Raw genomic sequence first — 26,964 nt, 5'->3', positions numbered from 1 at the left:
ATACTACATACTTTGCATATTTTTGAGTTATTACCCACCCAAATACTAAAATTACTTTAACATGAATTTCCATGGATTACTGTCTAAAGAGGGGGCCAATTGTTTAGAAAATATAGTAAACTTTGAATATGAGTAACATTGGAAAAAACTGAAAAACAAATCAACTCTCTGTTATACTATTTTAAAGGATTGTATCATAGTTGAAGTATTGATAGAGCTGCAAGGATATTTTGATGGGCCTTGGAGATTCAGAGATTCCTGTGTATGAGTAAAATAATATAAATTCAACACCTATTGTTACTATATGTTCCTAAAACAGTGAAAACCAACTGAAAACAAAAGTTTGATTTACTTAGTTAACAAAAATTTATTGCAAGAGATATTTTTCACTGAATTTACAGTTTCAAGGAACATGGTACAAAACATAGTGCCATCAGCTTTGTCTAAACATTAAATAGGTGCAAATACACAAAGATTAAGAAAAACTGAGGGAGCATACTTTACAACATAAATTAGAGTACTATAAATATATTTTATGTACATTATACATACTCTTAAGACATCATTTTAATATACAGCATATATTGTATTGATTTTCAAACTATTCAGTGCTTTAATAATATTATATATCAGAAACTTAGGGATTTATTTGCATCATTACACTTACAGTAAATGATTTCAAACCAGTGAGGCCATATATCGACCAGTTTATTTCCACCAGTTAAATAGCCATGTACCCACATAGATGAACACTTACGCATATAGCAATAGTTTTCACAAGAGTATTGTTTTTCCCATTATGGTGATGACTAGAAGAGAGGTTGCAAAGAGATGACAGTAGGGTGTGGGGAAAGCAGTGAAGGAAAGAGCGCATGGGGTAAAGATGGGAAAGCGAGATGGCTAGGATGAAGAACAGAAGCTGGAATGATTGGCATCTGAGGAGGAGCAACAAAAGTTGGCTGGTTCCCAGGACAAAGCCTCGGTCCTACTGGTCCTACTGAGAGCTGAGGTAATGAGGTTCTAGTGAGAGCTGGGATTTGGGAAAGAAACTGTTGGTGTGGCTGAAGCACTTTAAAGGTTCCTGCAGCTGCGGCTGCAGCGGCAGCTGCGGCAGCTGCAGCGTGCTGCTGCAAGACAGTGTGATGGATAGTGGTTACAGAGGTAGAACATAAGGACTGCTGCAAAGGCAAAGGCTGCAGAGGTGTGCTAGGGGGTGGGAGGGCAGCTGAAGGAAAGGTAAATTTAACCTTGTTGGCCAGCGTGTTTGGCTGTAGAATGTGCTGGTAGACCTCACATGGTACGTTTCTGAATTTGTCATGGTTTTCTAGTGGGATCAATAATGCTTGCTCTGGTAAAGCTAATGGAGCCAGGATTTGCTCAGTTGTTACAAAGGTATGACCACTCACATGTGCTTCCTTGAATGGTAATGGTGGTTGTGTGTTAAGGATTCCTGAATTACAACGCAGCCACTCAGTTGGCGTCTCATTCATCCTTCCTTGTGGAAGGGCTTCAGCCAGTTCATAATGGCAAAGATAGGATTTAGGCGGTGACTGTCTAAAGTTCCGTTCAATATTAGGCACCTTAAGAGGAATTTGCTTTTCATTAATATTTATATTCTCACTTCTTTCTTTGTGTTCAAGCAAGGTATTGTCAAGTGCTTCTTTTGTTGGAGCACTAGCTATATAGACAGATGTGGTGGGATCATTAGAAACATCTGACAATTCACCAGAAGTGGTCTCCATTTCTAAATGCTCAGTTTCACCATTGGTTTCAGAAGGAAGGAGATTGCTAGGGTGGAAAGACAGTTTGTTTCTTAATTGGTTTGTTTGTTCTGAGTTCATTTCGATTTTTGCAACTTCCTGTGGTTTCATTTTCTCTTTTTTGTCTTCACTTATTAACCTATCCAGAGGACTTAAGGAAGAATTGTCTTTCATGGGATAATCTGTATTTTCTTTGAGTTCTAAAGTTTCAAATCCGGGATGGAATCTGCCTCTTTTTCGCCTCCGTTTCTTTTTAGGTTTACAGGGAGCAACTGAAGTACTTGGTGGCCTCAAAAATTCTTCTGGTAAATGATTCTGTCGATTCAAACTTTCATCTGAAGAATAAGAATGTGAATGTTGTCTACGTTTTCGATAGAATCTTTCTGATTCATTCATGACAGAATTGTAACCTCTTTTAACAGCCTGATTCTGACTCACGCATTTCATATCATGTTGAAGAACTAAACTTCTGTGATCCTGACTACAACTTGACATTTTGGTTTTCCAACAACAGTAAGTTCTAGAATATGTTAAATTATGTTTCCCAGAATGTATCATTCTTGGATTTGATTGTCCATTGAAAAGTATTGTGTTCTTTTTACACTGGTTTTTAGAACCGATAGTATCATAAGTGTTGTATTCGGTATTCCATGTTTTACACATTTCTTCATTGTCACTTAAGGATATGGATTCTGATTTGGGCCTTTTATCAAGTAGCTGATGTGAGTCTAATAATTGCTCTGCAGATAAATACTGCTTTTCTGAAATTGGTTCCAGTAGATATTTCCCAGCATTCTCAGTGTAACTACTCTCTGCTTCCATTTTGCAGCGAGTTTCTGATTCTTTGGTTTTCTCCATATTATGATGCTGACATAACTTTTTTCTTTTTTTCTTTCTTCTACTTTTATGGAACCAGTATTCATGAGTCTCTTTCAACCTTATTTTGTTGTATTTTTCATCTAGAGTGCCCTGTTTTATTTGACTTTTAGTAAAATTATACTTTTCTGTTTCTCTGATCTTACAGGAAATATTTTTATACCTCTGAACCATATTCTCATTTTTTCCAAAATTACAACTACTGGAGAGAATATCATCAGCCGAAAGAGGAGTGACTTGGGTGTGTTTATTTTTGCTACTTCCAATTTCATAATCAGTGAGTCCTTCTGTAGATACATCCTTGCAATCTGAAACTGGTCCCATGCAAATATCTTCTTGCTTCTGCTGAGAACAAAGATCATTTAAAGCTGGCTTATTTTTATCTAGATTATTATTTACTTTAGTAGACTTGAAGTCAAAACATAGAGGATTACAGCTATAGGAAATTGATGGTTTAGTAGTTGTATAAACCAGCATTTCTGATGGCCACTGAAGAACTGTAGATCTGTGTTTGTTAAGGACAGGTACAAATGGCTCACATTGTCTTTTGCAGAAATTTGTTTTCTTATTTATAGTTATACTAACCTCTTCAGTATTTGAAGGGGCCACTGTCTTGGGATCATTTTTATTTTCAGCCTCAGTTGCGGATGCCTCGTTATGCTTAACATTTTCCTCTGTGGTAGCTTGCACAGATATGCAATCATTAGACATGTCAAGAACTGTGGATTTATTTCCTAACAACTCAGAACTGTTACCACTCACAGGTATGTCTTCATTAATAACAACACCCTCCAGTGGTATTTGATCTGCTAATGGGACTGAATTTTGACAATTATCTGCATCAGAAGATAACTGAAGTTGAAGTTTGCAAAATGAAGGTAATAATAATGTATCTTTTTCACTAGAGACTTCTTTTATCTCTTGAATTTGAACAGTTTCTTTGTCTGTGCACATTGTCTCTGGTGGGTGAAAAGAGTTAGTTTTCTCTTCAGAACTCAAAAGTACATCTGTTGGTGAAGATAGTTGAAGATGACAAGCACTGGGGACAAATCTACTTTTTCTGCTAAATCCTTTTCCCACTGAGGCATCATCACTGTATTCAGAGAACGCTGCAGCGGAGGACTCTAGCTTCACAGACGCTTTCTTTGGAAATGCAAAAGAAAAGCCGATTTTGTGTCTGTGAATCCCCTGGGCTTGATCCCCAACTTGGTTATTTTTTGCTGTATAATTATTTGCACTTTCTGGATCCTCAGCAACAGTGGTAGCATCTTTAGTATTCTCTTCACTATGAATCAAAGTATATTTGAAATCATGCTGGTTATTAACTGAATCCACAACAACTCGTTGGGAAATTTCATTTTTACAGTTTTCTCTCACAGTAACAGTTGTTGATTTGAACATGGGGCCACTTCCAGGAGCACTAGAGAAAGAAACAGAAGTGTGTGTTAAATAGCACACTTTTGAGAAAAAAAATAGTCAAGCACTTACATCTTTAAAAATTCATTAAAATATTTTTTTTCAAATTTTTAAATCATTGTAACAGAATTGCCTTCATATGGTGTAAGTACTTTCCATGGTGCCACAATATCATTTATTTGTTTGTTACTGTTTGGAATAACTTGGAAATATTGTCCTGAAGTTGCTTTTATAGCTGTTAAGACCAATGCTGAGGATATATTCTTAACCAGTGTTATCTGACCAAAATTTTCTACCTTCATGGTCTCTTCAGTGATATTTTAGAGTGTTGTATTGTCTAAGGTAAAATTACTTTTGATTCACAAATACTTAATATCATTGATGCTATATGGCAAATATGATGAAAGTTCTAAACAAAACCCTTAATCATGACTTCAGAAAAGCTGGGAATTCAGTTGAACAATTCAATTCACCCAGCATTCACCAAGAGTCTACTATAGCCCAATTCGTATGGGCAAAGGTAACTAAGAGATAGTACTAGCTTGATGAGAGCTTTGACTCTTTTGAAACTGTTAGTCTCAATATTTAAAATTATCCTGAAGTTACACATTATATCATAACATGCAGTAAATGCAGGATAAAAGACAATTCCCTTAAAATATAATTTATTTGGAATTACATTACACTGTAGTGAGTTCTGATGAAAAGAACTATACTGACAAACACATAAGTATAAGAAAACCCTAAACCTTATCCTTAACATAACAGAACAGAGTATGAAGAAAATTCCTGCTATTCTAAAATGTCAGTGTTTTAGATACTATAAGTGGACAAGAAAATTTTAGTTGGACATTTCCTTTATCTAACCACTAACACAATGTATTGCTTCATTGTTCTATCTGCTAAGTAACAGAACGACTTTCTTTTCCCATCTTTTGAAGCACAAAATTAATTGAAAAACCATGTATGTATGGCTGTGTGTATAATGTAAAACATGTGCTTTATACAGAAGATAATACTTTAGATAAGCAGTGTTGCTTTTTTGTGTTTATCATTATTAGCTCTAGTTCACTTAATATATCATAATTTATATTTGCAAATGCTATTTATAGAGCGTTAAGTTACATAGGTTTCATGATTCTCTATAGTTAAAATTTGTATAATTTTTTACACATTACCATAAAATATAAACATACCTGATTTGTGAAACTGAACAGCAGTAACGTCTGTTTTTAACAGTTCCAAGTAGGATTCCAAATACGTATACATTTTATTTTGTCTTTTACAAATTTGGCATCTCTAACAATGTTTCGATGTGTCAATGTATCACATAATATTATTCAGCAAAAATTAGATTTGGAATGAAGTAATTTTTGTATAGACAATAATAAAAGAGAACTTATTTATTGGAGAAACAAAGACTACTTTTAAAAAGTCTTCTTTTTAATACCTTTGCCCTGGCTTGAATTGTAAAGTCTGAAATACAATACTGTTCACACCTAATAGCTGCTCACAGTTAGAAGCAGGTCAAAGTTTAAGAGTTGTGAGCCTCTAACAGCCCAGTTACAGTTTATTCACAGCACACTTAATGTTGGTCTGCTTCTCCAGCAAAATTCTTATCCTTTTTTAGAAAAGGAATCTTAAACATAATTTTAAATAGAAGTTCTCCAAATTTTCATTTTAAAAAGTATCTCTAAAAACTCTTTTTGTCAAAATGTTCATAAGATACTGCCTTGCTCTCTTCCTCAATCAAATATTTTACCCCAAATCAAGAAATGGGATAGCTTTCAACTAAGATAGCTTAAATAACAACATAAAATTTATTTTTTAATCCAAAATTACAGTAATTTTGGCTTTTTATTGAAATGTGCATTAAACAGGTGTTTGCATAAAATTCTAATTCAAATTACTGTTTACAGCCTACAGAAGGCCATGAAAACATGTCTGCCTTATTCTGGGTACTGAAATAAATAGATTTGTGCCCTTTATTTCTGACTCCCCTATACCCCTTTTTTGGTCATGTTTTAAGAAAACATATGATTTCATTGGATACTCACCATACAGTTTCCTTTCTTAGCTCAGCCAGCTTGTGCAGGCGTTGGAGTGCCTTTTCCTGTTTTCTTTCATCTTTCCTGGATTTAGATGCTACGTTTCGAGCAAATTCCCTTTGTTTCAGTTCCTTGAGCCTCTGTTAAAAAATGTTGGAAATGGTTAATTATATTTTGGTCTATAGCAGTAAGTAAAGTTTCATGTTATTGTTGAAATTTTCCAATGCATCATCTTTGACCTCATCGAAAGGTAAACACAACATTCATGACAATCCACTTCTAACAAAAATATTTTCTTGTACTTTGGCTCGTGAAAAAGCCAAAGCATATTATTACACCATAGTAAAATTTATATCTATGCTTTAGGCAAATTGGAATTGAAAACTTTAATGTCTTCATATTGATTGTTTCCTGCTGTTTCTCCATGTAATTCAGATGAAGCATTTGTGTCTTATAAATCCCAAATTTCCAAAAAAATTCAACTTGCTTATATATTTGAGTTACATACAATACGTTTTCTTATATTTTGATGTACAGCATATTAGAAAGTTATCTGGTCCTTTGTGTTTATGTTCGTGTATGTGTGTGTATGTGTGTGTGTTTGTGTGTGTTTAAGTGAAAAGTATATTAGGAAAGTAAATGAATAAAGAATGGCTACTCCATAGGCAGAGCAGCCCTTTTTGTGTGTTCTGAGAGTGCATTATTTATGTTAATCCGTTAAGACAAATGATCTCTCCTGATGTGATTTAAAACAACCCCTTCTTTCAAGCAGCAGGCACATTTCAAGATATTGGAAGAAAATTAGTACTGTTTTTCTAGAAATTCTTACTACATTGGGTATTATCTTTCATCTGTGTTAAAGAAGTTCATTTTCTGGGTTGATGGCAAGAAAAACAGCATGCCAACTCGAACATAATTGCTAAATAGCCATGTGTGTGGCATAATTTTAGAGACATCAAAATTGTCTTGTGTGCCAAATATTTTCACTATGTACTTTCATGATGTGTACAGTTATTAAAAATAATAAAAGTACTATTTTCCCTAATGGTTCATGTTGTTATGTGGTTGTAATATGTCAGAATCTTGAGTAGGACTCACTTACACTAGTGATATAATGTGGCTGTGTCCCCACCTAAATCTCATCTTGAATTGTAGCATCCATAATTCCCATGTGTGGTGTGAAGTACCCAGTGGGAGGTAATTGAATCATGGGGGTGGGTCCACACTGTCATTGAGATAGTGAATGAGTCTCATGAGATCTGACGGTTTTATGAAGAGGAGTTTCCTTGCTCATGCTCTCTTGCCTGCCTCCACGTAAGACATGACTTTGCTCCTCCTTTGCCTCCCACCATGATTGTAAGGTCTCCCCAGCCATGCGCAATTGTGAGTCAATTAAACCTCTTTCCTTTTTATATTACCCAATCTCCGATGTGTCTTTGTTGGCAGCATGAGAACTAACTAATACGGTAAATTGGTGCCGGGTAGTGGGGTGCTGCTCTAAAGATATCTGAAAATGTTGAAGTGACTTGGGAACTGGGTAACAGGCAGAAGTTGGAACAGTGTGGAGGGCTCAGAAGACAGGAAGATATGGGAAAGTTTGAAACCTCCTAGAGACTTGTCAAATGGCTTAGACCAAAATTCTGATAGTGATATGGATAATAAAGTCCAGGCTGAGGTGGTCTCAGATGGAGATGAGGAACTTGTTGGGTACTGGAATAAAGGTTACTCTTGTTATGCTTTAGCAAAAAGACTGATAACATTTTGCCCCTGCCCTAGAGATTTGTGAAATTTTTTGGAAGAAACTTCTAAGCAGCAAAGCATTCAAGAGGTGATTTAGGGGCTGTTAAAAGCATTCAGTTTTATGTATTCACAAAGTTAGGGTTTGGAATTAGAACTTATGTTTAAAAGGGAGGCAGAACATACAAGTGGAAAATTTGCAGCCTGATGATGCGATAGAAAAGAAAAACCCATTTTCTGAGGAGAAATTCAAGCTGGCTGCAGAAATTTGCATAAGTAACAAGGAGCCAAATGTTAATGGCCAAGATATTGGGGAAAAACATCTCTGGGGCATGTCAGGGTTCTTCACAGCAGCCCGTCCCATCACAGGCCCAGAGTATTGGGAGGAAAAAGTAGTTTTGTGGGTCAGACCCAGAGCCTTGTTGCTTTGTGCAGTCTCAGGCCTTAGTGCCCTGCATCCTAGCCGTGGGTAAAAGGGGCCAATGTACAGCTCAGTTCATTGCTTCAGAGGGTACAAGTCTGAAGTCTTGGTGGCTTCCACATGGTGATGTGTCTGTGGGTGCACAGAAGTCAAGAATAAGGGTTTGGGAACCTCTGCCTAGATTTCACAGGATGTATGGAAATGCCTGGATGTCCAGGCAGAGGTGTGCTGCAGGGGCAGAGCCCTCATGGAGAACCTCTGCTAGGGCAGTGCAGAAGGGAAATGTGGGTGGGAGCCCCCACATAGAGTCCCCACTTGGGCACTGCTTAGTGGAGCTGTGAGAAGATGGCCACTGTTCTCCAGACAGCAGAATGGTAGATCCGCTGACAGCTTACACCATATGCCTGGAAAAGCCACAGACACTGAACACCAGCTCGTGAAAGCAGCCGGGAGGAGGTCTTTCCTGTGCTGTTCTAGTGATAGTGAATAAGTCTCATGAGATTCAATTGTTTTATAATGGGAAGATCCCCTGCACATGCTCTCTTGCCTGCCACCATGTAAGACATGACTTTGGTCCTCCTACACTTTCTGCCATGATTGTGAGGACTCCCTAGCCATGTGGAACTGTGAGTCAAACCTCTTTACTTTATAAATTTCCCAGTTTCTGGTATGTATTTATTAGCAGTATGAGAATGAACTAATACCACTAATTACATTTTAACAAACTAATTGGATAAAGTTTTAACAAATACCTTATACATATGCACTTATGTGTACCAGGAGCTTAGAACAATACCTAGTCTATAAAATTTCTGTTCCATAAATATTTTTAAATTATTGTGTAGTTCATTTAGAATCTCCAAATTATAAATGTTCCATCTATTTTAAAAAGTTCATCACTATGAATAAATAATAGTAGGCTACTGATGATTCTGGATTGTAAATCTGAATTTCCCCAATGTAGCATGTGGTAGCTCAAGTGACATATAACACTGACATAGTTTAAGCTTCAAATGATCTCTAATATTTAAATTGACATGATTTATAGAAAGAGTCTTTGTATGTGTATATATCTATATATTTTTGAATTACACAAAGATATTTCAAGAATGCTCATTTGCACGGACATATTTGTATAGGATAAGACTTTTCAGAGAAGAATTTAGATGAAAGATAAATCATGTCATAAATGTCTCAGTTGTATAGATATTTCCCAGAAAGGAAAACTTTGAAATCATTTCCTTAATATGACTATTAAAATGGCTATAATTTTATAATATGCATTAAATGATTAATTGATTTTCATAAAACAGTTGTAGAATTACAGTATAATAGGTCAAGAATATTTTACTCATAAATTTTAGGTATACAGGGTCTTGGTCACTTTTATTTCTTAAAACCTTAAAGTAATATGAAAACTCATTCAATAGATAATTATTGAGCACTAGCAGCAGTCACTCTGATACATGACCGAGATTTTTTTTTTTAATTAAAGAAAATATTTTTACTTTCATTGTGTGTTTCTATGAGTGTATATGTGGGCAAGTGTTGTATATTTTACAGAAATAAGGAGTGAACATACACATTAAGAGATAACAGCAATCACTGGTTGGAATATTCTTACAGTGCCATGTATGAAGAGAGAGAAGTGCTCAAGAAAATCCTAAAGACAGCTACTTGGTAAAAGTGATATCTGTGCTGGGTTTTTAGGAATACAAATATTAACTAGAAAAAAAGGTTGGATGTTGAGGATGAGAGTGTATATCAGGAACCATGAACAGCTTTGTACAAACACAGGAATCTAAGTTTTCTAAATTAAGATGTAAAAGAAGTAAAGTACCAGGTGAAATAAAGCAAGAAAGAGTTTTAATACCAGAGCTATTCAGCAAATGATCTTTGATTATTAGTTATAAATAGTTTTATTCTAAGAAGTACAGATAATTTATTTCCTACTGGTTCTTTAGAAAAGCTCCAGTCAACAAACCAAAAAGACAGACTTTACTGTTTTTGATAAAATCTTTAGTATAAAAGTTAATTGTTATTACATACTCACACACACACACACACATATAATACACATATATAATACATAAAATACATGTAATAATCAATGGTTAAAAATAGTGGGTTTAAATTTCATTGGTAAGATAAAAGTGCAATGCTTCTAATGAAAAACAAACTGTATTTTCCAAAGAAAGCATGCAAAAATGCCAGGACTTTCACTATTTACTGTTTCAAAGCAACCATTGAGGTTTACAAATAATCTGGTTTCATTGACATAATCATTGAATATTGAGGAGTCAGTCAATTATTAAATGCCAATACTATTGTTATTTGTAATGTAAGTGACCGATAGACATGGCTGGAAGCAGCTCCAGATTTAGAGAACTGTGCCTATTTAAAACGTAAATTTAAAGAGGAGAGGCTAGATGATAGACTAGAAGTCTCCACCAATCATCTTCCCCCACCCCACAAGGATAACAATTTTTCCACACAAAAAAAGGCACATTCATAAGAACCAAAAATGAAGTGAGCACTCACAGTACCTGGGTTTAACTTCATTTCACTTAAAGAGGCACTGAAAAAGTAAGATAAACAGTCTTGAATAGCCAATGCCTCCCTTCTCCCAACCCCCCAGAAGTGGCCATTCTGCATGGAGAGAAAAATCTGCACACTTGAGAGAGTGAGAGAGAAACAATTGTGAGACATTATGTTGAACTCAGTGCTTTCCTGTCACAACAGAAAGCAAAACCTAACTGAACTCAGCTGATGCTCACCTATGGAGGTAGTATTTAAACCAGCCCTAGCCAGAGGGGAATGGACTATTACAGCAGTTGGAACTTGAGTTACTGCAAGCCTTGCTACCTTGGGCCAGAGTGCTCTGGGGCTCTCAATAAAGTTCAGCTTTATTTATTTAATCCTTATTTATTCAACTCATGGCAGTCTAGGCTGCAACTCTTAGGCAAGTCCTATTGTTGAACTGGGCTCAGAGCCAGTGGACTGGAGGGGCACATAACAAACTGAATAACAGCTGGGATGGCTAAGGGAGGGCTGATGCCACTCCTTCCCCACCCCTAACCCCAAGCTGCAGAGCTTGTGGCTCTAAAAAGACCCCTTCATTCTACTTGAAGAGAGAGAGGGGTGGGAAGGAGAGGGGAGGGGAGGGGTGGGAAGGGGAGGGGAGGGGTGGGAAGGGGAGGAGACAGAAGAACAGGGAGAACTTTGTCTTGCATCTTAGATACCATCTCACTCACTGCAGGAAAGAGTACTAGTCAGAGTTGTGAAACCCTCTTTCCAGGTCCCAGCTCCAGGAAAACATTTCTAAACACATGCTGGGCTAGAAGGAAACTTACTTTCTTGAAAGGAAGGACCTAGTTTTGGCAGAATTGATCACTTGCTAACTGAAGAGCCCTTGGGTCCTGAATAACCAGCAGCAACACCCAGGTAGTACTTTGTGGGCCTCGCGTAAGACTCTGTGACTTCCTGGCTTCCAGTTAAACTCTCAGCACATTCCCAGTTGTGGTGGATATGGGGAGAGACTTCCTCTGCTTGAGAAAAGTAGAGAGAAGGAAAGGGGACTTTGTCTTGCACCTTAGGTACAAGCTCCGCCACAGGAAGATAGAGTACAAAATGATCCCTTGGGGTCCTTGAATCCAGGATTTGGATTTTGCATGGCATTTCTGGATCTGCCTTGGGCCAGAGGGGAACCCACTGCCCTGAAGCTTGAGCCCAAGGCCAGGAAATATTCACCACAAGCTGACTGAAGAACTTCTGACCCTTAAGGAAATATTAGCAGTGCCTGACAGTTCTCCCTATAGGGCCTGTGGTGGTGGTGGCCATGGGGTGAGGCTCCTGTGCCTCAGGAAATGTGAGGGATAAGTGGGAAGGACCACTTCCACAAATCTTGTGGTTTGAGTGCCAGCTCAGCCACAGTACAACAGAACACCAGGTAGACTTCTAAGGTTTTTGATTCTGGACCCTGGCTTTAAGACATAACCTCTGGACCCAGCTGCGGCTTGAAGGAAATTGATTCCCCAAAGGGAAGGACATAGGCCACCAGCCATTAGTAAAGCCCCAGGGTTTTGAGTGAACACAGATGGTAGCCAGGTAGTGGCTATAGCAGACTTTGGGTGAGACCCAATGCTGTGCTGGCTTCAGGTCTGAACCAGTGCAATCCAAGTGGTGGTGGCCACAAGGGTGTTTACGTCACTCCACCCCTAGCTCCAGCCAGCTCAGAACTGATAGACTCCATTTATTTGGGAGAAAGTAAGGGAAAAGAACAGGAGTTTCTGTCTGGTAATCCAGACAATTATTTTGGATCTTGTCCAAGACCTTGGAGGTGGTATCTCTGAATCTGCAAGAGCCACAGAATTACTGGGCTTGGGGTGCCCGCTAACGCAGATACAGCATAGTTCACGACATACAGTCCTTTTGGACCTGGAAAACCCTTCTAAAAGTGTAGGTACAAACAAGCCCAAACTCTGAAGACTACAATAAATACCTAACTCTTCAATGACCAGACAGAGACAGATATTCCTAAGTACGAAGACCATCCAGGAAAACATGATCTCATCAAAGGAACCTAATAAGACATGATGGACCAACCCTGAAGAAACAGGGATATGTGACCCTTCATACAGATAATACAAAATAGCACTTGTGAGGAAACTCAAAAATATTGAAGATAAGAAAGAATTCAGAATTCTATCAGATAAACTTAACAAAGAGATTGACATAACTAAAATAAAGCAAGCAGAAATTCTTGAGCTGAAAAATGCAATTGGCAAACTAAAGAATGCATCACAGTTTCTTAAAAACAATTGATCTATCAGAAGAAAAAATTAGTTAGCTTGAAGATAGGCTATTTAAAAATACAAAGTCAGAGGAGACAAAAGAAAAAGGATAAAAAACAATAAATCACACCTACAGGATCCGGAAAATACCCTCAAAGGGGACAATCTAAGAGTTTTTGGCCTCAAATAGGATGTTAAGTAAGACATGGGGATACAAGGTTTATTCAAAGGGATAATAAAAGTGAACTCCCCAAACCTAAAAAAGAAGATATCAATATACAAGTAAAAGAAGGTTATGGAACACCATGAAGATTTAACCTAAAGAAGACTACCTCAAGGCATTTAATAATCAAATTCCCAAAGATCAAGGGGGGGGGGGGGAAAGATCCTAAAAGCAGCAAGAGAAAAGAAACAAAGAATATAATACAGAGGTCCAACATGTCCAGTAGCAGCCATTTTAATGGAAACTATACAGGCTAGGAGAGAGTGGTATGAAGTATTTAAAGTGCTTAAGGAAAAAAGCAAAACCAAAACCAAAAACAAAAAACTTTTACCCTAGAATAGTAAACCTGCTTAAAATATCCTTCAAGCAGGAAGAAGAAATAACAACTTTCCCAAAAAAAAGCTGAGGAATTTCATTAATACCAGATTGTCCTACAAGAAATATTAAAGGGAGTACTTCTGTTATAAAGAAAAGGTTTTTAATGAGCAATAAGAAATCATCTGAAGATACAATATTCACTGGTAATAGTAAGCACACAGAAAAACATGTAACACTGTAACACTGTAACAGTGGTGTGTAAACTACTCTTAAATAGAAAGGTTAAATGATGAAACAATCAAAAACAACAACTACAACAACTTTTAAAGACATAGATAAGACAGAGCAAGACTCCGTCTCAAAAAAAAAGAGAAAAAATTAGATATAGATAAGATATAAACAGAAACAACAAAAAATAAAATAGGAGGGGAACAAAGTTATAGCATAGGGTTCTTATTAGTTTTATTTTTGCTTGTTTGCTCATGTTTGTTTATGCAAAAAGTGTTAAGTTGTTAGCTTAAAATAGTGGGTTGTAAGAGACTATTTGCAAGCCTTATAGTAATCTCAAATCAAAAAATTTGAAACACAACAAATAAAAATAAAGAAATTAATTCCCATCACCCAAGAAAATTACCTTTAGTGAAAGAAGGACAAGAAGGAAAGAAAGAAGAAAGGGAAGACCACAACAAAACCGGAAAACAAATAACAAAATGGCAGTAGTAAGTTCTCACTTATCAATAATAACATTAAGCATACATGGACTAAACTCTCCAATCAAAAGACATAGAATGGTTAAATCAATTAAAAAAAAACCAACCCAAGATCCAATAATCTGTTACTTACCAGAAACACACATCACCTAAGAAAACACACATAGAGTGAAAATAAAGGGAAGGAAAGAGATATCCCATGACAATGGAAACCAGAAAAGGATAGGAGTAGCTATAGTTATATGAGATAAGCAGATTCCATGGCAACAATTGTAAGAAAAGACAAGGGAGGTCACTATATAATGACAAAAAGATCAAATCAACAAGAAGATATAACAATTGTAAATATATATGCACCCAACACTGAAGCACCAAGTTTATAAAGCAAACATTAGAGCTAAATAGAGAGCTAGACCTCAGTACAATAATAGCTGGAGATACTTTAACATCCACTTTCAGCATTGCACAAATATTCCAGAGAGAAAATCAGCAAAGAAACATTGGACTTAACCTGTACTATAGACTAAATGAACTTAATAGATATTTATGACACATTTCATCCAACAGCTACATGATACACATTCTTTTCCTCAGTATAGGGATCATTCTCAAGAGTAGACCATATGTTACATAACAAAACAAATCTTGTTTTTTTTTTTTTTTTTGAAAAATTTGAAATAATATTAGGCATCTGCTCTGACCACAGTGGAATAAAACTAGAAATCAATAAAAGGAGGAATTTTGTAAACTATACAAATAAAGGAAAATGAAACAATATGCTCCTTAATGATCAGTGGGTCAATAAAGAGATAAATAAGGAAATCAAAACACTTCTTAAGTGATAATGGAAATGCAACATACCAAAATCTATGGGATACAATCAAAGCATTACTAAGAGGAAAGTTTATAGCAAACTAAAAAAGAAGACAACTTCAAATAACCTAAGAATTCATCTTAAATAACTAGAAAACACAAGCTAACCAAACCCCAAATTAGTAGAAGAAAAAAATAAATAAAAAAGATTAGAGTGGAAATAAATGAAAATGAAGTAAAGGAAACAATATAAAACATCAAAGAAACAAAAAGAAGTTTTTTTTTTTTTAAAGTTAAACAAAATTGGCAAACCTTTAGCAAGACTAAGAAAAAAAAAAAAGAGACAAGATCCAAATAAAATCAGAGATGTAAGAGGAGAGATTGCAACAGATACCACAGAAATTCAAAAGACCATTAGTGGCGACTATGAGCAACTACATGCCAATAGTTTGAAAACTCTAGAAGAAATACACAAATTCCCAGACATATACAACATACTGAACCATGAAGAACTCCAAAACTCAAACAGACCAATAACAAGTAACGAGATGGAAGCCATAATAAAAAGCCTCCTAGTAAGAAAAATACGAGAACCTGATGACTTTACTGCTGAATTGAACCAAGCATTTAAGAACAACTAGTAGCAATCATACTCAAACTATCTGAAAAAATAAAGAAGGAGGGAATACTTCCAAACTCATTCTATAAGACCATATTGCCGTGATAACAAAACCAGGAAAAGACACACTGAAAACACACACACACACACGCACATACACACAACAGGTCAACATCACTGATGACTACTGATACAAAAATCCTCAACAATTACTAGCAAACCGAATTAACATATTAAAATGGTTATTCATCATGAGGAAGGGGAATGTATCCCAGGGAGACAAGGATGATTTGACACAGGCAAGTCAATCAGTGTGATACAAAATATCAATAGGATGAAGAACAAAAACCATACAATCGTTTCAATTGATGCTGAAATAGTGTTTGATAAAATTGAACATCCCTTTCTGATAAAAGCCCTCAAAAAGCTGGGTTTAGAAAGAGCATACCTCAACATAATAAAAGCCACATACAGCAGACACACAGCTAGTATCATACTGAACGGGGGAAAACCTGAAAGCCTTTTCTTTATGGTCTGGACCATGACAAGAATGACCACTCTCACCGCTGTTATTCAACAGAGTACTGAAATCCTAGCTAGAGCAATCAGACAAGAGAAAGAAATAAAAGATATCCAAATTGGAAAGGGAGAAGTCATGTTATCTTTGTTCCAGATGATATAATCTTATACTTGGAAAAACCTAAAGATGCCACCAAAAAGCTTTTAGAACTGATGAACAAATTCAGTAAAGTTTCAGGATACAAAATCAACATACAAAAATCAGTAGCAATTTTATATACCAACAATTAAAATTCTGAAAAAGAAATTAAGAAATTAATTGTGTTTGCAATAACTCCAAATAAAAGAAAATACCTCGACTTAACCAAAGAAGTAAAAGATTTATACAATAAAAAAGCTATAAAACATTGATGTAAGGAATTGAAGGACACCAAAAAGTAGAAATATATTCCATGTTCATGGATTGGAAGAATCAATATTGTTAAAATGTACATACTACCCAAAGTAATCTATAGATTTAATGCAATTCATATTAAAATAGCAAATATATCCTTCATATAAATAAAAAATATCATAAAATGTATATGGAACCACAAAAGACCCAGAATAACCAAAGTTATCTTAAGCAAAAGGAACAAAACTGGAGGAATCACATTACTTGGCTTAAATTATAATACAGAGCTAAAGTAACCAAAATGGCATGGTATTGGCATAAAAAAGACAGACCAGTGGAATAAAATAGGGAACCCAGAAATAAATCCATACATCTACAGTGAACTCATTTTCAACAAAGGTTCAAAGAACATACATTGGGTAAAGGACAGTCTCTTCAATAAATTGCACTGAGAAAACTAGATATCCATATGCAGAAGAAAGAAATCAGACTCCTATTTTTTTCCATATACAAAATCCCACCAAATAAAACTACTAAAAGAAAACACTGGGAAAACTCTTCAGGACATTGGAGTAGGCAAAGATTTCTTGAGCGATAACTCACAGACCCAGACAATCAAAGGAAACATGGACAAATGGGATCACATCAAATTAAAAAGCTTCTGCACAGAAAAAAAAAAAAAATTAACAAGCTGAAGAGACAACTCACAGAATGGCAGAAAATATTTGTAAACTACCCATCTGACAAGACATTAATAACCAAAATATATAAGGAGCTCAAACAACTCTATAAGAAAAAAATCAAACAATCAGATTTAAAAATGGGCAAAATATCTCAATATACATTTCACAAAAGACATAAAAATGACAAACAGGTAAGTGAAAAGGTACTCAGCACCATTGACTATTAGAGAAATGTATATCAAAACTGCAATGAGACATCATCTCGCTCCAGTTAAAATGGCTTTTATCCAAAAGGCAAGCAATAAAAAATACTAGTGAAGACGTGGAGGAAAAGGAATCCTTGTACACTGTTGGGAATAATGCAAATTTGTACAACCACTCTGGAGAACAGTTTGGAGGTTCCTTAGAAAACTAAAAACAGAGCTACTGTACAATCCAGCAATCCCACTATACACAAAAGAAAGGAAATCAGTATATTGAAGAAATATCTGCACTCTCATGTTTATTGCAACACTGTTCACAATAGTAAAGATTTGGAAGCAGCCTAAGTCTCCATCAACAGATAAATGGAAAAAGAAAATGTGGTACATAAACACGTAATTATCATTCAGCCATAGAAAATAAAGAGATCCTGTCATTAGCAACCACATGGATGGAACTGGAGATCACTATCTTAAGTGAAATAAGCCAGGCAGTGAAAGACAAGCACCACATGTTCTCACTAATCTGTGGGAGATAAAAATTAAAGCAAACTCATGGAGATGGAGAGCAGAAGGATGGTTACCAGAGGCTGGAAAGGGTAGCTGAGGGTGGGTAAGTGGGGGATATTTAATGGGCACAAAAATACAGTTAGAATAATAAGTAAGTCCCAGTATTTTTGAGCATAAGAAAGTGACTATAGCAGAAAAATAATTTAATTGTACATTTAAAAAGAATTAAAAGTAATTAGATTGCTTGAAACACGAGGACAAACACTTGAGGCGAGGGATACCCTATTTACTCTGATGTAATTCTTATACATGGCATGCCTGTGTCAAAATATCTTATGTAAGCCATAAATACATATACCCACTACGTATCCACAAAAAATAAAAATTACAGTTAAAAAATAAACAAAATGTAAAGGTGTCAATATTGTAGAGGCTGTCCAGAAGCACTAAGCTACATCCAGGGGATTGTACTAATCTTGATCATTTACGCACAAATATTTCTCTTATTTTTGTGACAGACTTCCTGATACCAAGGTGAACAAACTCACCTAATATTTTGATAATATTCAACTGGTCTGAGACCTGGCCAAATACTTTGTAGAGTTTTAAAACTGGAATTTACCAGTATTAATATTTTTTCTTATATTTTTCTGCAACAAGAAAAATGTTCCACCTCATATTTACATCTAGAAAAGTAATTTTGAAAGGCAAATAATAGAAATCAAGTATAGTTACACTCCAAATAATAACACTTTGGTCAATGATGGACTGCATATAGAAATGTGGTCCCACCAGCCAAGCCAATATGGTAAAACCCCATCTCTACTAAAAATACAAAAACTAATGGGGTGTGGTGGCACGTGCCTGTAGTCCCAGCTGCTCGGGAAGCTGAGGCAGGAGAATTGCTTGAACCCAGGAGGCAGAGGTTGCTGTGAGCTGAGATCACACCACTGCACTCCAGGCTGGGTGACAGAGCAAGACTCTGTCCAAAAAAAAAAAGAGAAATGTGGTCCCAGAAAATTATGATGGAGATGAAAATATTATATTGCCTACTGATATTGTAGATATCATATCATCATAGGGAAATGCATTACCTTTTCTATGTTGAGATACATTTAAATACACAAATATCATTGTGTTACAATTGCCCACAGTATCTGCTGTAGTAACATGCTATACAGGTTTGTAGCCCAGGAGCAACAGGCACATAGCATAGGTGTGTAGTAAGGTGCACCACCTAAGTTTATATAGGTACACTCCATTATTTTTGCACAATGATGAAATTGCCTAATGACATATTTATCAGAATGGATTTCAGTTGTTAAGTGATGTATGACCGTAATATTTTTAGAATACCAAGTGGAAATAACAACACAACCTTCACACTAATAAATACACAAGGCATTATCTATGAAACTTATGGAAACGTCAATGATATTTCTAAAGCTTCCTCAACAATTTATTGAGAGTCATTGTAAGAAATTCTTAGTGATAAATGTCAAGACAGGAATGGCAGTTAGGCATGGATTAGAAAGTTAGAAAATTATTAAAAGTAATTTGTGAGATAAAGTGATATAGCAATTTTATCTAAAACAAATTATAATGTACACTGCATACAATTCAATATATGTTTCGGAAATATGTAAGTCACAAATAGCAAAGTGTAGAGAACTCAATATTCTTTGGTTATGATACCTTCTCAGAGGGCTGACTCTACTTTTTAATGTATTCTGTTAGTTCTATAGAGAACAAAAGTGTTATAAGGGCAACATAGGTCAAACTAACATTAATTATCAGATGTATTCTCAGGAAAATCCATGATGCTAGCAATGTTACAATGATCCTAGCCTCAGGTTAATGGATAAAATTGAGAGACTGGCAAAGGTTTAATCAATGTAAGAAGAAGGAAAGAGAGACTGAGAGAGAATATAGATTCAGACCAATAATAAGAGAAAATATAAAAATTAACTCTATGTTAGTTATTCATAAGTTTGTGCTTTAACATTTAGGTCAACTACATTGTTTTACAGTTGCCAAGCAAATTTTCATAAACATCCTTATACCTATACTTTGTATACCTGTCTGATTGCATAACAAAGACAGATTCCTACAAACAGGACTGCTGGAATAAAAGAGATACATGTGCTCTTCTTGAGGCTTTTGATGTTTTCCAAACAGCTATTCATTATTTTACACCATTTTTACACTACTCTCAACATATATGAGAATATACACCATATTCAATGTTGGGTAGCATTACTCAATATTTTAATTTATAGTCAATAAGTGACATATCATTAATGTTTAGCCCATAATTCATTTGTTTACTAGGAAGGTTGAAATATTTTTACATGCATATTAGCCATCTGTATTGTTCATTCAGAATATTACTCCTTAAAATTGATTAAGCAATATTATATATATTACCTTGTTTGATAATGAAAATAAAAATGTAGAAAAGGCTTGCATTAGTATGCATATTTAGACATATTAAACTGAAACTAAGTAAATTTGAAAGACTTGTCCAGAGTTAAATGCACATAGTAGGTCCAGGACTCGAATCAAGATTTCCGGGATCATACCCTCTGATCTATTTCCTACATTTATTCTGCTATATGTTACCTAAGCTGCCTAACTCTTCAGGTCTGGCTGATTTGGTTGTCATGCATATATTCATGTCTCTTTCATTGAGTGCTCTTTATTTGTCAGGTGCTCTTCTAAGCGCAGTTGATATATCTGTGACAAAGTAGAAAATATTCTCTTTTAAAATAACATTTTCACTATAGTTGAGAGGAACAGATGTTAAAACATATAAACAAGTTAATTCTATAGAATATTGGACAGTGAAAAGTGCTGTGGATGAAACAAAGCAGAGAGGGCCAAAGGGCATGTAGTGAGGGGAGGGATAGCAATTTCAAATAGAGTGATTAGGGAAGGTGTATGAATTTTCTATTTTGGTGTAACAAATTACCACAAATTTAGCAGCTTAATCAGCCCACATTTATTCCATGATCTGCATACCTGTCCTTTCATCCATCAAGAAGTTGGCTAGGGTATATTTTCATCTGGAGGATTGTCTGTGGAAAATGTCCACTTCCAAGCTTTCTAATACTATTAGTGGAATTCATTTCCTTGTGGTAGTACGACTGAGAGCCTGGGCTTCTTATTGGCTGTCAGTCAAGGCAATTCCAAGCAACTAGAGGCTGACAGCAGTTTCTTGTCCCTGAGGTTTTTCATAAGACTCACTGAAATCATGACAGCGCATTCAAAGTTATCAAGGAAGTATCTCTCTCTCTCTCCATTCTGCAAAGTATATAAAGCAACCTAGTCAATGGAGTGTTATCTCACCGATTTTTCATATTTTGTCAGTTAGAAACAAGTCACAGGTTCCATCCACATGCAAGGGAAGGGAATTATATAAGGCATGACTCACTGGGAAGCACTTTAGAGTGTGTTCACCATAGAAGTTCGCATTGACAAGGTGACATTTGAGCATAGACTTTTAAGAAATGTGAAATAACCGAAACAGATATCTCAGGGAAAACTCTCCAGACAGAGAGAACATTCAGAGTGAAATAATGAATTTGCAGGTCATTTTTGTTTTGACCATTGCTCGTAGTTGCATGGTAGCACAGATGCTCTTTAGCTGCAAGTTTTAAAAGAGTGGGAAAAGAAGAGTTCTCTGAACCACGACACTGGGCAAGTGACATTTGACAGAGGAAAAGAAAACTCAGACCTGGTTTATAGATGGTCCTGTGTGACATGCAGGCACCTTTTGAAATAGACAGCTGCAGCACTACAGGCTTTTTTGTTTGCTTGTTTGTTTGTTTGTTTGAGATGGAGTCTCACTCTGACGCCCAGGCTGGAGTACAGTGGCGCAATCTCGGCTCACCGCAACCTCCTTCTCCCAGGTTCAACCGATTCTCCTGCCTCAGCCTCCTGAGTAGATGGGACAATATGCACATGCCATCATGCGCAACTAATTTTTGTATTATTAATAGAGATGGGTTTTCACCATGTTGGCCAGGCTAATCTTGAACTCCTGACCTCAGGTGATCCACCCACCTCTGCCTCCCAAAGTGCTGGGATTACAGGCATGAGCCACTGTGACCAGCCTACAGTTCTTTTCTGGGACTACAATGAAGAGCAGTGATGACAGGAATTCCTCTCAATGGGAAGAACATCAAGTAGTGAATTTTGTTGTTCATTGTTTTTGGAAGGAGAAATAGCGAGATGTAAAATTATATACCAATTCATGAGCTGTGGCCAATGAGTTGGCTGGATGGTTAGAAACTTGCAAGAAACATGATTTAAAAATTGGTAACAAGAAGGACTGGGTATGTGGATAGACTTCTGCAGGTGGGAGAAAAACAGGGAGACATTTGTGTCCCACATAAATGCTCAGCAAAAGGTCACCTCAGCAGAGAAGGTTTTAATAATCAGGTAGATAGCCTCTTTCCCCAGCTGCCTGTGTCATTGCCCCGTGAACTCATGAACAAAGAGGCCATTGTGGCAGGAACGCGGGTCATACATGGGCTCAGCAATGTGGACTTCCACTCACCAAGGTAGACCCGGCTATGGCCATCACTGAGAGCCCAATGCCAGCAGCAACAGAGACCACCACTAACCCCCGATACAGCACTATTCCGGGGAATGATCGGCCAGCTGCCTGGTGGCAGGTTGAGTATATTGGATGGCTTTCATCACGAAAGGGGCAGTGTTACCATCTTCCTGGAGTAGAAACTTACTCTGGGTATGGACTTGCCCTCCCTGCACTCAATGATTCTCACAAAACTATCATCTGTGGACTAGCTTATCCACATTTATGATATTCCACACGCAGCGTTTCTCTAATCAAGGTACTCACTTCACAGCAAATGAAGTATAGCAATGGGCCCAGGCTCAAGAAATTATTTTCTCTTACCATGTTTTCTATCACCCTGAAGAAACTGGTTTGTTAGAATGGTAGAATGGCCTTTCAAAAGCTCAGTTACATAGGAAATTTTTCAAAAGACCAAAGAATGGGTGAAAAAAAGATATTTTTCTCTCCTTATTTGTTGAAACAGGCACTTTACACTAAACACTTAGTTTAATGTGGTATGGTGGTTTCTAGTGTGGAATACCATCATATATATACCTCTCCCCTACTGGTTGATGTCTAGGTTGTTTCTGATTCCCATTATTACAAACAGGTATATAGTGAAGTCTTTTTACATAAAACTTTGTACATGTGCAAGTATCTCTGAAGGATAAATAACTTAAAAGGAAAAGTTGTTAGAACAAAGCATATATATGGACTTTATGGACTTTAAATTTAAATTTTAAAATAAATACTGTTTGATTACCCTCCTCCACCCCAAGAAAGAAAATTCAGGTACAACTCCAGCCAGGTGGCAATACCAGGCAGAGTTTGAGTAACATTCTCCAGAAGGCTGTATATGTTCATCCAATATATGATGTTGTTTTCCTTACAACCAGGATTCATGGTTCCAAGAATCAAGAGGCAAACATGGGACAGGCACACTCCCTCTTACCACTATTGATCTACTTACTAGCAAAGTTTTGGCTTCCTATTTATGGTACCTTATGTTCTGCTGGCCTAGAAGTCTTAGTTCCAAAGGAAGGAATGCTTCCATCAGGAGACACATTAATTATTCCACTGAACTGGAAGTTAAGACAGAATGGGTTAAGCTACAGCTACCCACTTTGAGCTCCTTATGTGTCTGTATCAACAGGTAAAGGGGGGAGTTACTGTGCTGGGTGGGGTTACTGATTTTGATTACCAAGGGGAAATTGGACTACTATTGCACAATGGAGGTAAGGAAGATTATATCTGGAATACATGACATCCCATAGGGCATACCTTAGTATTACCATTTCCTGTGACTGACATCAGTGGAAAAATAGAACAATTCAGGCAAGACTAATAATGGACAAGACCCTCAAAAATGAAGTCTTGAGGCATCCTACTAGTCAAGGAATGACTATCAACTGAAGTGCTTGTTGAGGGTGAAGGGAGTGGGTAATAAAAGAAAGCATTTGTAAATACTGGCGATAACCATGTGGCCAGTTACAGAAATGAGGACTTCAATTGACTTGACAATATTTTCCTTATTTTATATAAATATGTGTGTGTGTGTGTGTACTAGTTGTGCCTTATCTGCATGGAATACATTCCAAAAGCCCCAGTGGATGTCTAAAACCACATATAATACCAAATCCTACATTTACTGTTTTTTCCTGTATGTATACACACGCACACCTATGATACAGTTTAATTTATAAACTAGGCACAGTAAGAGATTAACAATAATTAATAATAAAATAGAACAATTATAACAATATACTGTAATATAAGTTATGGGAATATAGTCTTTTTCTTTTTTTCAACATATTTGATTGTACTATACTCATCTATTTTCAGAACACAGTTGACAGTGAGTAACTAAAACTGCAGATAAGGGGATACCACTGTATACACGCACACACACACACACACACACTTGTTTTTCTTTTTTATCCTTTTATGATATGACATAATATGTATTGAATTACATCATAATATTTAAGTATTATTAATTTTACATCATAGTGTTTAAGTTAAGGATATTAAGGAGAAAAGTGAACATTATCCAATGACTTTAAATTATCTTCTGGGGAAAGGATTAGTATGTTTTGGGTTGTATGCAGAATAGTTGTATCATGTTAGACAGAGTGTGACCTTGTTATTACATTTATTTGGAGATTAAGTTAGGGTTAAGATGTGTATGGGTGTCAAGTTAACTTAGAAAGAGGTGAACTTGTGATGGTTAATTGCATGTGTAAACTTGACTAGGCCATGGTATCTATATATTGGTCAAACACTAGTCTAGATTTTACTGTGAATATGTTTTTTAGATAAGATCAATATTTAAATCAGTAGACTTTGAGTGAAGTAGATTACCCTCCATAATATGGTGAGCCTCATTTAATCAATTGAAGCACAGCAGAAAAATCAATAGATTCCTAGTCTTTAATAGCATCATTGAATTACAGCATCAGCCTTTGACAGATTACCTATGCAATTTTTTTTTCATCTTACTCTGGCTCCTAAGCTGGAGTCCAGTGGTGCAATCTCAGCTCACTGCAAACTCTGTCTCTCAGGTTCAAGCATTTCTCCTGCCTCAGCCTCCCAAGTAGCTGGGACTACAGGCACATGCAACCATGCCCAGCTAATTTTTGTATTTTTAGTAGAGACGGGGTTTCACCATATTGGCCAGGATGGTCTCCATCTCTTGACCTCGTGATCCACCCGCCTTGGCCTTGAAAGTGCTGGAGTTACAGGCGTCAGCCACCGTGCTCAGCCAATCTTTTTAGAGTCAACTTTGAAATGTCTCTTATTTACAGTTGAATGTAATCTTATCTTAGATATTCACTTACCAGACATTGTTCCTTGATAATTCTCTTTATATTTTTAGACTTCTGTCTCCTCATACGATGTGTAAAATTCCTTCAAGTTTTTATATTCTAAGCTCTATATTTCCAATACCATCTTTCAAGTTGGAGTGAGTTAGTATGAAATTAAGTATATATTTAGATTAATAACAAGAATTACCTTGTTAAGTGTTTTCCCTACTACAAGTAAATACATTGCTCTCTTGTTCCAATATTTTTGGTTATAGTTTCATATTTCTTAGTGAGTTAATATATTATCCACTATTACTGTTTCCATAAGCTTAAAGCTTCCTTTGAATCCCAGAGAGTTGTTTCTGTCAAGAACTATTTTTTACAAGCTTTTTAAAAACCTAAGTGTGATTTTTACCTTGTAGAGAAGTAATACCATCAAATAATTACAACTCAATCACCAACTCTATTTCCTGAATCAATTTAGCTCTCTTCAATGACACTATGCAAAAGGTTCTATTAGAATGTTAGCAAATATCCTTCTTTGGAGAAGGTTAAGATATTCTAGTGGATGGTATCACACATTAATGTGTAATTTTGTTCTAGTCATTATTTAATCAATGGCATTCTGCTGAATGAACCTGTGGAAGACTTTAAAATTTCCTTTCCCATTACTACCATGAATGTGTATCGTTTGGATTTTTCTCATGGCAGCTTTAAAAGCATCTAATCTCTTAATGACATATCAGATCTGAACAATATCTTTCCCCAAGGCCTCTCGTTCTTTAGATTCCATTAACTCAAGTTTCTCTTTGTGTACAAAATCTCATTCTAGTTCTAATATAAAAGTCTTTGCAATCTGTGCATGTTATGTCTAAAACTGATTTTCTGACCATTCAGTTCATTTTCTTAAGTGCTGGATCAGAAGTGTCTCATGCATTGCAAGTGCTCATGAATACTTTTCAAATTGAATTCACATAGGATGGCAGTGATTAACTTCTTCAGAGAATAGGAGGCTTTGAAAATTTTCTAACAAAAATATTGGATAGTACAGTGAGAGTAATAGAAACTCATGTGTAACAGGTGTTGATGCTATTATTTTTTAATATATATACAAACAACTGAATGCCCAATGATTGAAGAATGGTTAAGAGATATGGCTCAACTTTATACAGATATACCTTGCAGTTATTACCAATAATGTTAATAGCTGTAAAATATTTGAGATATTCTTGGACTAAAATGTTATCTTTTAAATGCAAATTTTTTTACAATGTAATCACAAGTATCTGCATCTATAGAAATAGAGTAAAAATGCCAGAAAATATACAAGATGCTAATTATATTTCTCTTTGTACAGTAAATATGGTATTATTTTACTTTTATTTTCCACCTTTTATTTTCCTAACAAATGGGAAATATGTTATTTCCCATTTTCTTCTGACTAGTATGTTTTACACAGATAAGAGTTTCTTAAATTTAAATTTGAAATATAAAAATAAAATTTATTGTAAAACCAAAATAAAAATTACTACTGCACA

General features: G+C 35.9%; 1 protein-coding gene across 1 annotated transcript in view; it reads right to left on the bottom strand.

Moving 5' to 3' along the window:
* Positions 1–348: 348 nt before the first annotated feature.
* Positions 349–26,964, bottom strand: part of ZNF804A (zinc finger protein 804A) — a 353,629-nt gene continuing 327,013 nt past the window's right edge. Inside the window, exons 3-4 of the mRNA XM_025404867.1 lie at positions 6,110–6,240; positions 349–4,056 (exon numbers count right to left, since the gene is read on the bottom strand). Coding sequence (XP_025260652.1) covers positions 810–4,056; positions 6,110–6,240 — 3,378 coding nt within the window. The 3' untranslated portion in view covers positions 349–809. The remainder of the gene's footprint in view (positions 4,057–6,109; positions 6,241–26,964) is intronic.

This window comes from Theropithecus gelada, chromosome 12, assembly GCF_003255815.1.
Source record: "Theropithecus gelada isolate Dixy chromosome 12, Tgel_1.0, whole genome shotgun sequence".
Classification (NCBI taxonomy): Eukaryota; Metazoa; Chordata; class Mammalia; order Primates; family Cercopithecidae; genus Theropithecus; species Theropithecus gelada.
This window is presented reverse-complemented; position numbering and strand designations above follow the sequence as displayed.